Below are 16,715 nucleotides of genomic sequence, written 5' to 3'. Positions count from 1 at the left end.
AAAGGTGCTGAGGATGCAGTATTCCTTCCATTGAAGTCTGGTCATTTTGAGGGGCTAGGGTTATTCACTAGAATATGCAGAGATGTTTTTTGTGAAATTTCTGGTAGTTTTGAAAATTGCTGATGCTTCGTGTGATGTACTGGTATCTGTTAGCAGTTTTAAGGAGTTATAATCTTCTACTGGGGTTTATACAAAATCTGAGAAAGATACTTGGCCATCCTTTTATTCTCACAGTTTACATCTATATAGTGAAATTCTTGACTGTTGGTACATTGTGTGTGGCCCACGCTATCTCCCATATCCTGTCAGGGTGAAACTGGCTGCTGGCTTATTCCAGTCCCATGCCAAGAGTGGGCTAACAATTACCCAGTATGGACAGTAAGTCAGTTCTCTGGCTCTGTTTCGTACTAACAGTCTCAGTCTCTCAGAGCCTGTTTGAATTCCACCATTATAAAATAGCTGCTTGATGTAGGATCTTTGTCAGGCTCCCACTTTTTGCATTTAGTTTTAATGTTTCACTCACAGTACTTGTTTAGGAGTTGCCATAGCTTCATGAATCAGTCCTGGGTTGTCTTCAGATTTCCTTAACGACAGTATTTCAGACATAGTCTTGATGCATCTACATTTGAATGTGTCAGTTCTTTTTTAGACTGGAACACTTCTGGGGCTGGGCTGCTGTCTACAGGTTCCTATATTTCAAAGGTACTTTCCAAAAGAGACAGCATATGTCAGGTACTTGGATAGCTCATTTAGTAGAACATGCCAAAACCAATTTTTGATATCCTAATTAGTGAATATATTGCTCTACATAAATTTGGTACATACTGCTTCAACCACATAGTGCTGTTTTTCAGTAGTTCCAGACTAATGCAGAATTTCTGCTCTATCCACATTCAGAAAGACTGATTTTTGAGAGCTCTTCCACACTATTTCAGTAGCCTATACTCAATGCAGACTGCTGCAGAAGCTGAGGATGAAGTGTGAATGCTGAAGCAGAGGTGGAAAGGGGTAAATCTGTTTGGGTAACAAACACTTTCATATATTTTTCTTCACTTCTTTTTTCCTATTATTTTTTTCCTCTTTTTTATGCAACACTTTTCCACCATCTTTTCCTATAATTTTAGGGTTTTTTCAGTATGAAACCTTCTCAGCTTATAGTAATCAGTAGAAACTATATGGCTGGTCAGCAAAAACAGATGCAAAGATACCGAACTAAGCAGCGCATCTGTGTTTAGCAAAGAACCTGACTAATCAACACAAAGAAGATTGTAAGACGTCTAGCCATAGAATATCATACTTGTCATCTAAACAAGTGCTGCTAAGTGTTTTCTTAGATAGACAATGATATTATTTCCATGATTTTTTTTTTTTTTTTAACAAGCAGGTAAATTACTACGTCTGCTTTAGAAGTTTTAAAATGAGTACACTACATTCAGTGGGAATTCCTCCAGCTGGATTGTACCCCATGACAAGTCTCTGTTTGGTGTTGGTTGAGGGAGTTTTCTTTAGTGGCCTCTTTCAATTTCAGTACTGCTATTCCCTCCATCTTTTTGAAACATGCATACTCATGCATACTTTCCCTCCCCTGCATACTCTGGCTGTTGACCTCCTAAGCTTGAGGGACAATGTTTTTTTAAATGGTGTAGCAAGCATACTATATGCATATAAGAGCGCATTTTTTCCTAAGATGCATTTTTCCTATAGTGAGAATATATCTCAGCTAATGTCGATCTGTTTCTTGTCCACAATATAGATAAGATTGCTGGATGAGAGAGAGAAATTAAGTCATTACAAAAATGGATTTGCCACAGTGAACTATGCAGTCAGGCCATATTCATATCAGAGACAGAATACATTACAAGGCAACACACAACCATATGCAAAACACAGCCTTCCTCTTCCACAGGCAGGAATAGTACTTTGGTCTTAATCTTAAAAATGAGATGCTAAAGACAGGATGCACAAGGTAATGATGGAAAAGGATGGTATTATTCAAGTGTCATTACACATTAGAAAGAATAAAATAAAAATTGGATCCATGAGTAACGAGAAAGTATGCCTTGCTTCACTAGTGTCACAGACTAAATATTTTAGAATCATAGCAGGTTTCTTTAAGGACTAGAAATTTGTTTTGTATTCACATTATCTCACATGACCAAATCTTATCATCTGTTTCTTATTCATAGCATGTGGGGTAGATATGTACATCTGAACCAATCATCCTCAATTCCCTTTATATTCAGTCAAGCAGAATATATACTTTTAGGGTACACCTGACTTATTTGAAACATCTACACTAGAATGACATGAACTGCACCCTAGAAAGGCCTATTTCTGCCTAGGGACTATAAAAGGAGACATTATGACTAGCATAGATATAATTACCTGCACTATAGATATATATTTGGTCACATGGATTCCCTTTTCCTATAAATTCATGAAAAAAGACCAGGTTCTCACCTTAAAACAGTTCTCATATTTCTGTTAAGCTATGATTTAGCTATCTCTCAGGTAGAGGAGGTTTGTCTCATACACTGTATTTTTTCACTTCTTTTGAATCACTCAAACAAATGAGCCTTTTCTTTAATTTCAGAGTCTAACAACCTTGCATAAAGGTATATTCCTTATTTCTGATGTACAGAAATTTCTGATAGTAAACTTTCATTTGTTTTGTATCATCCCATTAAGTTTAATCACTCTATAGTACCTCCAAACAGTTGCTTTAGCCTTAGTCATTGCTTTACCATGAACAAAACACACTCTCTTTCTCTTTGCATTCTCTAAAGCAACCAACCCACCCCCTGCCCTAGCAACCGAGGGTTAAGACTCAGGAACACTTTACTGCATTTGGACCTAGTATTTTGTGTCAGCTGAGCTAGGGTAACTATCTGTACTTCAGTGTTTGGCCTGACAAAGACAAGATGGTGTAAATTTATACTGCTTTTATTGAAGGTTGAGCTCAGTGCAGTATCTCCTATCTGCCATAGTGATGAGTAGAAAATAACCACAGCTCAGTTAATGTACCAGAACTTGTTAAACTATCATGTTGATCAACTTGTTTTGATCATGAATTGATGCTCTAAGAAGAAATTCTCTTGAGAGAGAGGAATTATCCTCATGGGCTTGAGTATGTTGCTGTTTCAGGGTTTTTTCCTACTGTCCTGCACCGATTGCTGAAATATCTATTTTGCTGTCTATTATTACTCAGGCTTGTTCAGCATGCTGGATTTCACACTCCACTTCTCTCTGAAGATTGGTGTTCTGAATTGTTTTCCTCTAGAAGGGGATTAGCTTGCATTTTTCAAAATAAAATCCCATCTTTTGGGGTTACATTAACCCTTCTAATCCCCTTTATACTCTATTTTTGCTATGCAATTCTCCCTAATTTGTCAGCATCTTCAGAAAAAAATGTTGCTTACTCTACTGTTCCAGATTCTTAATGGATGTTAAATACAACCAGCTTTAATACCAACTAATACAGCACCTCTGCAACAATTAACTTTCTCCAAGTTCATATACTATAGTGACATCAGTTGGCCTTTACTTATCATTCTTAAGTTGGTTTCATTCCAAAGAAATGTCAGATTCTGTCTCTTATAAATCATTCTTTTAAATATAGATATGAAAATTACTTTATTGACTATGTGAATCTACAGATATTTAAATCATTTATTATTTCTGCAATTTGATAAAATGTTACTATATTCCTTCTGCTAAGGATTTGTTGGTTTTCTAATGACAAACATTTGGCATATGCAAACACTAAAACTTGGCCTCCCAACCTCTACTCTTCAGAAGGAAAGTAATTACTATTTTTTTTATAGAATCCTTTTTTTTTTTCTTTTGAAGCACAAAGTAATGTACATTCAGTGACATATGAATGCCTTTAGAGGAACAAAGATCTTTAATTAAAGAAATTCAATCATTATTCACTTCAGATAATAATAAATTGTGATGGATGCTCAACTCAAATCATCAAAGAAAATTTGTTTGGCTAAAATATTAAAAGCTATGAAATTACTTATCACTGTCAAAGTATTAAGATGACTTCTGTGGTTATTGCTTCCTTACAGATTAATCTTGACTTTCCCCTTCCAGTGGTGTACTTTCAAGCTTACTGTGTCAGGCTGGTCAGAAAAAACTAAGTTGCTAGAAGCTATTTTTTTAAAACAGAGAAAAATATAGTACAGATATTTTTTGTCAAGAAACAAATAAATCAACTGTTGCACAATACTTTTTCAATGAAGGAAAAGGAGGCAAAATGGTTTATCAAAACCAGTAACCTTGTAAAGTGCTAATAGATTGCTCTGATTTTGATCTACCTTAATGAATCAATATATACAATTATATCTAAAGCTTGCAGTACTGCCTGGGGACTATGAGTTTGCTGAATACACCATACAAACTATTATGGGGTGAAAGGTCTGGAACTGCTCTAGTTTTACCCTTATAAGAATTGGGACCATTGACACTCAAAACACAAAAAGGATTGTACAACAAACTGTTAGATTTTGCCTAGGATACTTAATTGCAGACACACTTTTCCAGAACCAATGGTGTTACCTCCCACAACATGGAAATTAATTTCCAGTCTAGCACACAAGGATGTAGTGAGTACGTGTATGTCTTACGGTTTAGAACCTTTTACACACATTTTTGTAATTGTACAGACTTTCCAAACTTACCTCCTCTATGGATAATCAAAGAAGTTTCACTTCCAACAGGACATTCTTTAAGTATATCCACTACTTCTGCATGGCTCAGGTTCTGTACATTCTGCTGGTTGATCTCAACAATGAGGTCACCTTCACACAAACCAGGACATCCCTGAATGTCTAGAATTTGCTTCACCCTCTGTCCTGTAGGACTGTCTGCTATAGTGAAGCCAAAGCCCTGGGCCCCTTTCACAATGGTTAAGGTCATGAGTTCAGCTTGGGTGGCCCCAGAAGAAGCCATTGATACATTATCATCATGGGCAGGTGGTGGGAATGTGCTATCAAGCTGACTATCTGCTGGAATGGAGTGCAAGGAGTGTGGTGGTCGATCTGTTACGTCTGGAACAGACTGAGAAGTCCTAGAAATGTATTCCAAATAAGTTTCATAGTTATGTCTTCCATTTACCACTACCGGAGGCCTCTCCATTACTGCAAGGGGTGGCACCATGCTGTTGGCAGGATCTTCAGGATCAAAGGGCAAAGGGTATCCACGACATAGCACCAGGTTGACACTCTGACCAATAGGAACAGACTGGAAGAGTTTGACTACATCTGCGTGAGTATGTCCAAGGACACAAACTTCATTAATATAGACAATGACATCACCTAGAAAGAGAAGAAAAAATAGTGACAACATGAGACAATTTCAGTTACTGTATATGCAGTGCAAAATTTTTTTTTTATGAGCTGGAACTCTACTAAAAAATAAAATAAATTAGATCAACATACTGACTCAAATAATGGAGACAAAAAAGTAAAGTTTGCCTGCCAGCAAATGTAATACAAATAGACAATGACAGTACTATTTCTTTTCTGTGTAAGCTCACAGCTGCAGAATTAAGCTGCATCCAGACATACACCTTTTCTTAACATTTGTTCCCTATTTTTTTGACTCCTTTTGGTGTAGTCCACAGATTACTTTCTTCTAAGATACAATTGAAGTTTATTTGGAGGGTTAGTTGTCAAGAAATACCATTGTTTGGTGAAGAGTAAAAGGAAAAAGAAAGGGAACAGTAAGCATTTGTGGACTTAAAAATCAATTAGTAGGGATCCAAGACTGTGCATGTATGTGCATAAGGAAATACTTTTTGCATTGATCATGACATTGACAGTTTCCTATTAAATATCATTACTTGCCATCAGACATCCAGGACTAGTACAGTCATTTCCTGTTCTAGGCATGAACTAAACTATCTTGCATATCATAGAGATGCTTAGTGGCATTTTGTTGTAGCCATGATAGTTCAAGGACAATGACAGGACAAATTTTGTAGGTATAATAGCTTTTTATTAGAAAAACTTAGACAAACATCTGAAAATCAGTTTAATATTTCTAGCTAAACAAGCTGTTCAAATAAAAATAAAGATACAACCTTTACCTCCAAATGTTGTCTCATGTATAGTACAGAGCTACCAGTCAGAGCATATATGAAAGCAGAATACTTTATGTCAACAGGCTATTTATGGGTCTCCATATTGCTCATGCATCAAGCAGCTTCTGTTACTGAAAAGTTCAGAAATAAGTTCAAGTTCCTTCTTGTTATTAAAATGGATCTATATATTTATAGCCACAAATAATTTTTTATGGTACTGTTAAGGTGCATATTAAAATAAAAATGTGCAATCGGTACAAAGGATATTCAAAATAGTTTGATGACCCACAGTCAGTTTCCACTTTAATAAAACAGGTTGCATCTTTATAACAAAGGAGAAGGATGTTTGGTTAGAGAACTCCACAAGTTAAATTAATTTTCCAAGTGAAGATTGTCTTATTATCCTACCACTAATTAGGAACAAGAAATCATTTTTACAGACAACACTGTGAGGTGTCTGCAGGGTACACAGTTCAATAATTGACCTATCATAATGTAATGTTTTTAATGATATTTGAAAATTCAGCAATAAAATGAGAATAATTTAGGGAGGATGAGGTGGTCTGTGTGGAATTGCTTCAAGTGTATTTATGAAATTATGTCTTTCAAGCACTTCAATCAAAAGATCTAATCAAGCAAACTGAGGAAAAAAGAGCATCATCAAGATGCCAGTGCAAGGGCTGTTTCTATGTGACAACGAAAGGCAAAGGCTGTTTCTGTGTGAAAATGAAATGGTCAATTCCCACATTATCAGCCTGTCTAACAGCCTGACAGGAATTAATTGTGAATGCACAAATTGTGATTCAGAGAAAGATTTCTTCAGAGGGTGTCTAGGGAAAAAATACTAAGAGAGTTTGTTTAAATGTTTGTGAATATGATTCACAGAAACCTTAGGAGCTGCAAATACTGTCTTAAATGTGCATCATAACTAGATTTCAAACTATAAGCAAAAGCAGTAAGGTCACTTCATAGGCAGTGCTGAAAGAACTCCAATGCTTCTGTCTCAAGCAGCTAAGAGTAAAAGAGTTTTCAAAAGTCAAGATTTAAAAGAGAGAAGGAATGTACTGTACTAAATTATTGTGGCAATGGCTGCAATTCATTGTGATTAGCTCATGCCCTGGTATAGAAAGAGCTTACCTGCATTCTCATCCCTGGCTTCCTCATCAGCAGTGAGGCTGACATTGCTCATAATAGGATGGATGCTGTTGAACAGAGACCTCTTCAGTGCATGCTCCTGTTTCAGTAGCTTATGCCTTAATAGTACCCTTGCAACTTTTTAATCCATGCACTCTTTATTTCCCTGAGTGCTGGCAATGCAGATATGTGGTGGGAGGAGACCAATCTGTTTGTTCATCCTCTCTTGCAATACTTAAGCAGGGTGCAAAAGGAATAATGCATTTATTGTGTTGGGCAAGTAAGTCATTGCCTGTTTTCACCCCTTCACTTTATGCATTTGTACAGGATTAGCTATGATATAAAACAATATCATTAAAACAATATGTTTTTCATAAATCAGAAAATCAGATAAACTAGTTGATATTACATAGGTCTCCAGTGAAAAGAAATTAGCTTGTGCATGAGGAGTGCAGTCAGGAAATATATAGGCCAAGTAGCCCCTTTCCCCAGTCACTAAACAGGCAAAACTGAGCATTAGAAGTTCTTGGGTAAGAACTCCTTCTTTAAGTAAAGACCCTGCATTATCCCTCACAAGACAGCAGAAAATTCTTTAACATTTCCTGAATCAACATTTTTAAAGGTCTTTGTGGTTTCTGAGGTATAAAATGAATAGAATGTCTAGGCACACTCTGAAATTGTAACTCACTCACAGTTGAACCGTTTGGGACCCATAATGCTGTACTGGCGTATGGAGAACATATGGCTGAAGGTTAAGAGTGATGGGGAAGAAAACATGAGTTACTAAGTTCAAGTCAAAGAAATAGCTATAGTGGTGTTCAACTGGAAAGAAACAAAGAGTTTCAGATCATGAGACACAAAGGAGGAATAACAGGGGTTAATTTCAGAAATCCTTCAAATAAATCTCTGGACTGTAGGAGTTTCTCCAAATCTAACTCATTTCCCAGGCTGAGTTCCTCATTGCTGACACAGAGAGAAGTACCCAGCATTTGGTAGGAAGAGAGAGATAAGTTAGGAGCATTACAGAGCCAGTGCCATGTTAATGCAAAGTTCAAAACCTTTCTACTTTAGGGAAACTCCCTGAAAGGTTCCTGTAGTATCTTTTCTGCCTGTTCTCTCCTGCTGCTTCTAATAATAATGGGTGCATATGGACAAGCATAATAGCAATCCCCTTTATAATTCCTGCCTGATTTTCTGAGCAAGCCATAGTCTGCCTCCACAAATCACAGTTTCACAGTGAGTGGGTATCTTTGAAGTTATGCAGAACATTTATATTAAGCATCAAACTTTGCTTGGCTTTTAGAATTAAACCTACTAAAATGACTGGAGCTTGCTTGCAGAATCACAGAATGACTGAGGTTGGCAGGCGCCTCTAGAGGTCATCTTGTCCAACTCCCCAGTTCAAGCAGGGTCACCTAAAACCAGTTGCCCAGGGCCATGTCCAGGTGGCTTTTGAATATCTCCAAGGAGGGAGACTCTACAACCTCTCTGGACAACCTGTTCCAGTGCTTGGTCACCTTCACAGTGAGAAAGTGTTTTCTGATGTTCAGATGGCAGCTCCTGTGTTTTACTTTGTACCCATTGACTCTGGTCCTATCACTGGCACCACTGGAAAGAGCCTGGCTCCATCTTCTTTGCACCTTCCCTTCAGGTACTTACATACATTGGTAATATCCCCTTGAAACTTCTCTTCTCCAGGCTGAACATCTCTGTACTTCGACATCTTCATTATCAGGTGCTCTCTCCAATTTCATCTTCCTCACTAGCCTGTACAAACTCTATACATGCCCTACCAACCCTGTCTTACTTGAGAGTGTTCAAGGATGAGGGATACCAGGAAGGCTGGTCTATGGAGAAGGCAACTGAATGAGACTCTTTAGATGAAGTGGCAGGTCTGATAGATACCCGGTAGAGTAGACAATAAATATCCTGTCCTACATCTCAAACATCTACACTGTCACAAGAACAGGTTCTGCTGTCCAGCAGCCAATGTCTAAATTCAGCATTGAGTCAAAGAATGTTAGAGAATACTGACAGCGACCAAATTTGTCAAACTGTCTTACAATTACCTCTGCTTTACTTAAGGCTCCTGCATTTAACTGACAAATTTAGGAACATAGGTCTGGAGGGGACTTCCTGGATGGCTGAAGCTAGTCCCCTGTTGTCAGATATAACACAGTATGTTACACTTGATGAAATTTAATGTTTTCTTCACACAATATCCATGAAGCCCTGGAATATTTCACTTCTTTAACTAGCTTGTTTTGCTTATTAAAGGTTGCTGATCATTACTTATTTTGTCATGTAATGTTAATGGACTCAATGCCTGAATGCTTGGTTAAAGGTTACATTTTGTTATCTACATATTTCAAAGCAAAACCCAGATCTAAACTATCATTATCTTTTGTTGGTTTAGTGACTGGTGAAGAAATTTGTGAGCTTCATCAACCTCTAATGACAGATTCTTACTTACATTCCTCTCTACAATAATGTTGCAGAGTTAAATCTGACACCCTGGGGATTTTCTGCAAGCATTAATTCTGCAAAAATACTTTTTTCATGCTTGAAGTGCTTGATCAAAACAGCATCTGTTTTATTGACATAACTCATTTCATTACAAATTATCCTAATGTTTCATTTAATGCTACCAGCTCTATTTGCCTCCTTTCTGAAGAGCCTATATTATTCAGTGACTCCAGTTATTGTTTCTGCTACGTTTTTATTACCCCCAGAATGTCTGTATACACCTCTTGCACTAGTAGGTAAAATTCCTCCATTTTCTTACCCATGTTCCCACCATTTGTATACAAACACTTTGATAATTTCTTCTTATTATTGGTTTTTGTGCACTCAGTTTCCTGGCTGGAATTTTTTATGGTACCTCAGTGAACTGAATTGCCTACTGGACTGCCCTTCTTATTATTTAGAATTCTTTAAACTTTGAAGTCTGAACACAGAAGAAAAAATGCAGATTAGATCTTTATTGTTAATTTACAATCACATTCAAAGTTTAGTAGAAAAGTCTCCATTGTTTCTGATGGGTTTTGGATCAAGCTCTCAGTATCTGTGTTCATGGGCTTAAAATATGTCAGAACGCTGTGATTTGGTGGGGGGCAGAGACAGCTCTGCTAACCCCCTGCAGCCAGCACAAGCCAATAGCAATGGAGTTAAACCAGCCCATGGTTTGGCAAGCCAGCACAGGAAGCACCAGCTCTGCAAGACTCAGGCTGCATTTTTTTTTGCTGCATTTATAGCCCAGGTAAATCCGACTAACTTCTCCAGCATTACTTATTCCCACTTGCGTTTCTCAACCATATACTCTAAATTCTGCATATGCACACATTGCATGAGCTTCAGAACTAGCAATATGTGATTTCTTTATTGTTGAAGCTTTCCCTTCACCTGCCCACCCACACTATCTACTGTAATTACCAACTATTTCTGTCACTTCTCAGCAGTAACCTTGTCTTCTTTTTCTGCAAAGTGCTGCAAGATTGGTGGCACTGTAGCCTATTACTAATAAACTCAGAGGTGTTAGCATGTTTCCAGTAGTGACATATGAAACATGGGGGTAATTTTAATAACAATGGCACGTGATTGATGGTCATGAAAGAGGTGAAGATTTGCTGGAAATGAGCCATTTTTACATGTGCACATACACTTACTAGTAGCAGTACAGACAACTAGTGCATGAGGGATCATTTAGTTAAACACTAGCTGCCAAATTATATTCTGAAACTTTGGATCTCAATGTCAATCCACTGTGTGAAAAAGTAATTTTTGTTATGAATGGGTAGAGGCATTTCTTTGGATGTAAGAGATTTCAAAAAGTTCTGCATAAACAGAAATTCTCTATTTTCTTGTACTCTGACCTGCCACAGAACCTTGTAAAACCAGTTTGGCTCTAGCTTCTAACATCTGCCTGGCATAATTTTGTAGACAAAAGATAAAACCTAGGATCCTGCAGTTCATGGTAGACCAATTTATCTTTTTTTGAAAAATTTGGCCCTACTTTTTCTTAATACTCATTGCATAATTACCCTTATTTTTAAAATAAAAATTACTGAATTATAATAACTTCTTAAAGGAGATTGCAGTGTAAGATGACTATTGCCTATTAATACTGAAATACTTAAAAAACCTGCCAAGAAAATTCTAACTTATTTCTTTTAAAAAGGAACATTAAATTAACGGCCAAAACCTATCAAGAATCTAACCTGGGGAGAACTACATACAGATAATAATCACAGCCACTGACTGGAAGAGCTAAATTTAAAATTGACCACTTTATTATTAGCTTTATAACAACTTTATCTGATAGATAGTACTGCGGCAGCCATAGAGAAATGAAAAGAGCTGCTGGGAGACATAATGCTCAGCTGCCTCTGTACTCAGCAATAATTTCAGGACCACTTGCTGGTGTGTGAGAACACTGAACAGCCCATTAAAATATCTCTGTTCATACTGGCATGGAAGAACCATTTCCCAGTCTTTACCTCATACAGAAAGTTTTACCCATGTGCTGACAAACACTGCAAAGCTGATAGGTAACCACTATCCACAGATCCTTCTTTCACTCACTGGACTCTGGGAACTGAGGTTCAGGGGAAAAAAATCAGGGTAACAAAAATCGTTATTTGCTAAATCTGACAAAAAGTGAAATCAAAATGTATTTCTAGGCATTCAGGTACTCAAACTTGCATTTGATAGGGCTAAATTTTCCTCTTAATGAAACCTGAGCAACAGATATAAATCAGCTGTTTGTCACATTTGAAAGTCAGTAATTCTACAAAGCATCATTGCAGACATGGTTAACTCAGGCTAAAATCTGTCCCCATCATTGGAAGGACTGAGCACACTGGCTCTGAACTTGGCTTCCTCTACAAGGGCCAACAGAAAGATGTGGCACAAACATGTGTCTGCAACTTTACCCAAGAATCAGATCTGTTGAGTAAGCAGGTGCCATTTTTATACAATCAATTTTTTAGAACCCATTTTAATTCTACTGTGACCCAATGCACATGCCTAATTAAAAAGCTGTCTATTCAAAATTTTTGTGCTTAACCAGCATGTATCATGTAATTACACCCAGGCAGATGTGGATTAGTAGAAGAAACTATTTACATTTTATTTGTATTTTGCATATAGTGGTAAAAGCTATTTAAATAGAGGCATTTAACTTTTTTTGGGAGAGGAATAAAATACATTCCAAAAAAATCTAAAGACCTTGATTATTTGCTGATCCAGTAAACATGAAATAATGCAGATTAAAAATGTAAGTAAAGCAATAGCAAAAGAATACTTAAGTGAATGCTGCTTATAAAGTGCTAAAGAGCAGGCAAATTCTCTTCCTAGCTAGTTTTTCACTCTTCGAGCATCTGAAAGCACAGCATGGATGTTAAAACTGCCACTTTACAAAAAAGCAATTATTTAAAAGACGATAAGTAATTTGGAGGAAAGATTGCATAAAAAGAAAAAGGTCCAATTTTCAAGGCAGCCTTTTATTTACAAATTATGTAAGCCTGTTCTGTCTACATTTTGCATGCAGGAACCACTTGCGCATCCTGAAATGCCTGGTGTGGATGTACTGCGTGACAAAACATCAGTGGATCTGAAAACCAAGACAAAAAATGTATGCCATGTTTGCATAGCTATTTGGGATCACTTTGAAAGGTGTCACTGTGTGCAGAGGCTTATGTAGAAATGAAACCCTTTTTTTTTCTTTAGAAAAAGGAGGTCAAAATTTACAACACATTTGCTTTTGTACGCACAACATTTTATTTCTGTACGCAGAGCATCTCATTTATCTAGACAATGACTCCCAGGAGGAGGAAAGTAGCCCAGCCAGCCTCCCAGCAGCCTAAAGGCATAAGGGTATGGCAGAGCATGATGTAAATACCAAGCAGCCCCTGTCCCTGCCTGGGAAGCCTGGCAATGTGCCACCTGTCCCCGGTGGAAGACATTTGCAGCAGCATTGTCGACTGCACACCATTGCAACCGCTTGTTCTTGACATAAACTGCTGGGAAGGAAAGAGGGAGATGAATGAGGTGAGGAACTAGATGGAGCACTTACAAAGAGGCTGCAGCACAAAGACAAATGTCTTTATATGTTGAAATATAGAAGTAACTGGGAATTTTTAGTAATAGGCAGTCATGTTTTACTTGTGAACTGAAATGGTTAATAGAGCTTTTTTTCTTTTTTGAGTAATGCTAGCACCATAAGGACAAGAAACAACTAGGCACATACTGAATTAGCACTTAGTGAAAGTAACAGCAGTTAGTTGGACACTTAAAAAACAGGTGCAAAGACAGATGAGTAGGACTAGTCTCCATTTTAAATCTATAGAGGTACAAATTGAAAGTTCGTTTTGATTTTAGAGATATTATGGTTTCTGAGGACATTCCCTGTAACTGAAGTGGGCATTACTGCCAGAACTGGGCCAGTTTTATAACTCTGTTATCTATTTACTAAGACCATGATTTTCATCATTGTTTGATCAATACTCTGTCTTTCTTGCTACACTCACAAAGAGTGCTCATCCAGGTGCCTAACTTCAGCAGTTGACTCTCTGAGACTAGTGCAAATCTGATTTCACTATCAGTCAGGTCATTAAATTAATTTAAAGCTAAGACTAGAAGTTTTGATTTGTGGATTTTTTGTGTATTCGTTGCTCAGGTCCTTGTTCTGCTGACCAAGATCAATGGGAGCTGCCAGCACTCAGCACCTCTGAAAATCAGCGTGCTTATTTCAGAGCCAAAACATAGATGTGGAGCCAAATGCCAGGCACCAAATCTGAAGGTGTTGTTGTGATGTATTGTTTAGCAAGTTCAATCTATTATAATAATATGCATTCAAATGCTTCCCATGAGAAATGTTTACAATTCCTGTTATCCCAGACGCTGCTATTAACACTATTAATTCACTCCCAAACTTTATGCTGAAGAATCTGATTCTGGCTGAACATCTTGTGTCCTTAATCCTGCCAGTTGTAAAGAACTGTCTGCTCATTCACTGCATCATCCTAGTTATTAGAGCATCTACTGTCTTGCTCTAGAAATTCAGAATATCTATATGCCTGTTCATATTTGTACATATATATAAATCCTCAAATCTTGCTGCATCTTGAAAGCAGTCAACTGGATTTCCAATGTCAGCACCTTTCTGAGGTAGAGACAGATACTCCGAAGAAGTCTGGATTACTACAGGTTAATGCTTTTATGCAAAATTAAAGACAGGAAGCATTATATTTGTATCAAGCAGAATTTAAATTTATCAAAACAGTGAAATAATTTCCAGTTAAATAAGTGGATTTTTACTAATAGTCTACTACGTATAAATACCCAGTGCATTTAAAATGGAGTTATTTTTGATTACCAATTCATTAACAATATGTAGGGCTAGTATATGAGCAATTTTCTACTTAAGAGTTTTATAAAGGCTTTTCAATCTTTAGGTTGATACATGCTTATCTTATGTATTACCTCTATTTTATCTCTTTTTTTTTTTTTTTGATAGTAAAATCATCAACATAAAAGTTACCTCTACTTCAGAGAGCTTCTCCCATAATTTCTGTACCGAAAGATCTACTCAACAGTTTTTCAGGCATGTATAAATATATTACTTGCTTTAAAATTGTATGGCAAAGAGAAATAGTGGAGTTCCTTTTGGTTCTCTCAGGTTTTACTGTACTTTTCCGGTTAACAGAGGGTAATATATTATCCAACTGACCTTCCTTCCAAGGAAAAGTTATCTTAATATTACTAGAGCCTCTTTCTGCCAAGCACTCATTTTCAAGGATAATATATTTTTATTCTTTGCAAAACAATTTAACACCTTCACCACTGAATAATTTATGCTTTCTTTTCCAGCCCATTCCTGAATACTACACTGAGTCTAAACTATGAAATTCTGCTTGCATAATAATTTTTGGTGAGATGAAGGAGGCACAATCATTAACAAAAGTCCCACCCAGCCGCTTCCTTAAGACTGCTTTATAACACACAGGAAACTACAGCCTTGTAATGGTTAGGCAAAGGCCGCTTTTCACCCTTATAGCTGCATGGCTAAGAATCACATTCTCCTTTCATGAAGATTATCCAATCTCTCACTAGCTATTCTGCCTCCTTGTATGTCTCATTCACCTTCTCTATTTTCTGTTTTGGTTTACAAGCTTTCTGAAAGAGAGATGAGAATTTGCAGTGCTATTTGTATAGTTTATAGCACTGTGGAGTCACAATTTCGTTGTGACTTCATTTCCACTGCAGTAAATATTTGAACAATAACACCACCAGTGCAAGGTGAATACTCTTATCATTTTCCAGTGCAATGTAGGGGTTCGGCTTAATGCTTGGATCCTAACCCTTGCAACAAACTAAGCTGCATTATGGATACATCAACTACTGTTCAATAGTCAAATCTCAGATTTTAAATATAATGCCGCATTAATCCTCTGTTGTGTATGACAACATGCCATATCTTCCTCTTTAGGAAATAATTAATTTTCTGGATGTTTGAATTTATTAATTTGTTAATTAACTAATGAATAAAAGTAAATTATAATGGGTTATTATGAATGACTGTGATCCTGTATCAGACTATTTTTTCAGACTGAAAAAGCAGCCTCACAGTATGCCTGCCATCTCCTAATGTTCTCACTGTGAATCATCCCATGGATGGCCTGTAGTTAAAAAGCCCTTCCCAAAATGGTCACTATATCTGTTTTTTCCTCAAAAGGCTGCCACTTATTGTCATTTGTTTCCATCCAATATTTCTATCTTGCTCCTGACAAAGTCGGTGGTACCATCTCTTCTGAGAATGTATTGCTTCTATGTCCATCAAAAATTGAGAGCAAGTTGTGGTCTCCCATCTGATTGAAGACAGTAGCCATAGTGACAGAAGGCAATTCATGGAAAATTTAACTCAAGCATATCTTATGCACAACTTACCCTCATTCGGTAAGCCTGTGAAAACGGTGGGAAATGGGACAGCCATTTCACTAACTTCCTTCTAAGAACTATCTGCTGCATGAGAAGTGCATGAAGAAGGGTAAAAGTAGGGTGTGTGCAGGGTTGCAGCACATGAGAGACAGGAGATAAAAGGATAAGCAATGGATGAGCCTGTGTGCTGTGGGGTACAGGAACAGAAGGAGCAGGAGGAATTTGGGATGTGAATGCCAGCAGCAGAGCGCTAGAGAAAGCAGAAGGGAACCTGATGTGTGCTGGGGGCTTTGTTCTTCCCTGCCTTTAAAACAAATCCTAATGGGCTGCAGGTCTAAGAGCCCTGTCCTGCTTCAGGCAGGCACAGAAAGCCTAGAGTGTACTGGTGAATGCTGCTCCAAAAATTAGTGTTTTAAAAATGGATGGCAATTTGTATTAAAACTGCTTTTGTTCTTTTTTGCTTCTTATGACAGTTCAAGTATGAAATTATTAATTTTTCAGGCTTCTGTGCACAAAATGCTCACATACATGCCCTGTCAGAAAGCAATTTCCAGAC

General features: G+C 37.3%; 1 protein-coding gene across 2 annotated transcripts in view; it reads right to left on the bottom strand.

Moving 5' to 3' along the window:
* The window catches only part of MAGI2 (membrane associated guanylate kinase, WW and PDZ domain containing 2), a 772,173-nt gene that overhangs the window by 113,154 nt on the left and 642,304 nt on the right, over positions 1-16,715 (bottom strand). For both annotated transcript variants that reach the window (XM_075708348.1, XM_075708359.1), the window contains one exon: positions 4,686-5,321. In XM_075708348.1, the coding sequence (XP_075564463.1) occupies positions 4,686-5,321 (636 nt within the window). The remainder of the gene's footprint in view (positions 1-4,685; positions 5,322-16,715) is intronic.

This window comes from Pelecanus crispus, chromosome 1, assembly GCF_030463565.1.
Source record: "Pelecanus crispus isolate bPelCri1 chromosome 1, bPelCri1.pri, whole genome shotgun sequence".
Classification (NCBI taxonomy): domain Eukaryota; kingdom Metazoa; phylum Chordata; class Aves; order Pelecaniformes; family Pelecanidae; genus Pelecanus; species Pelecanus crispus.
This window is presented reverse-complemented; position numbering and strand designations above follow the sequence as displayed.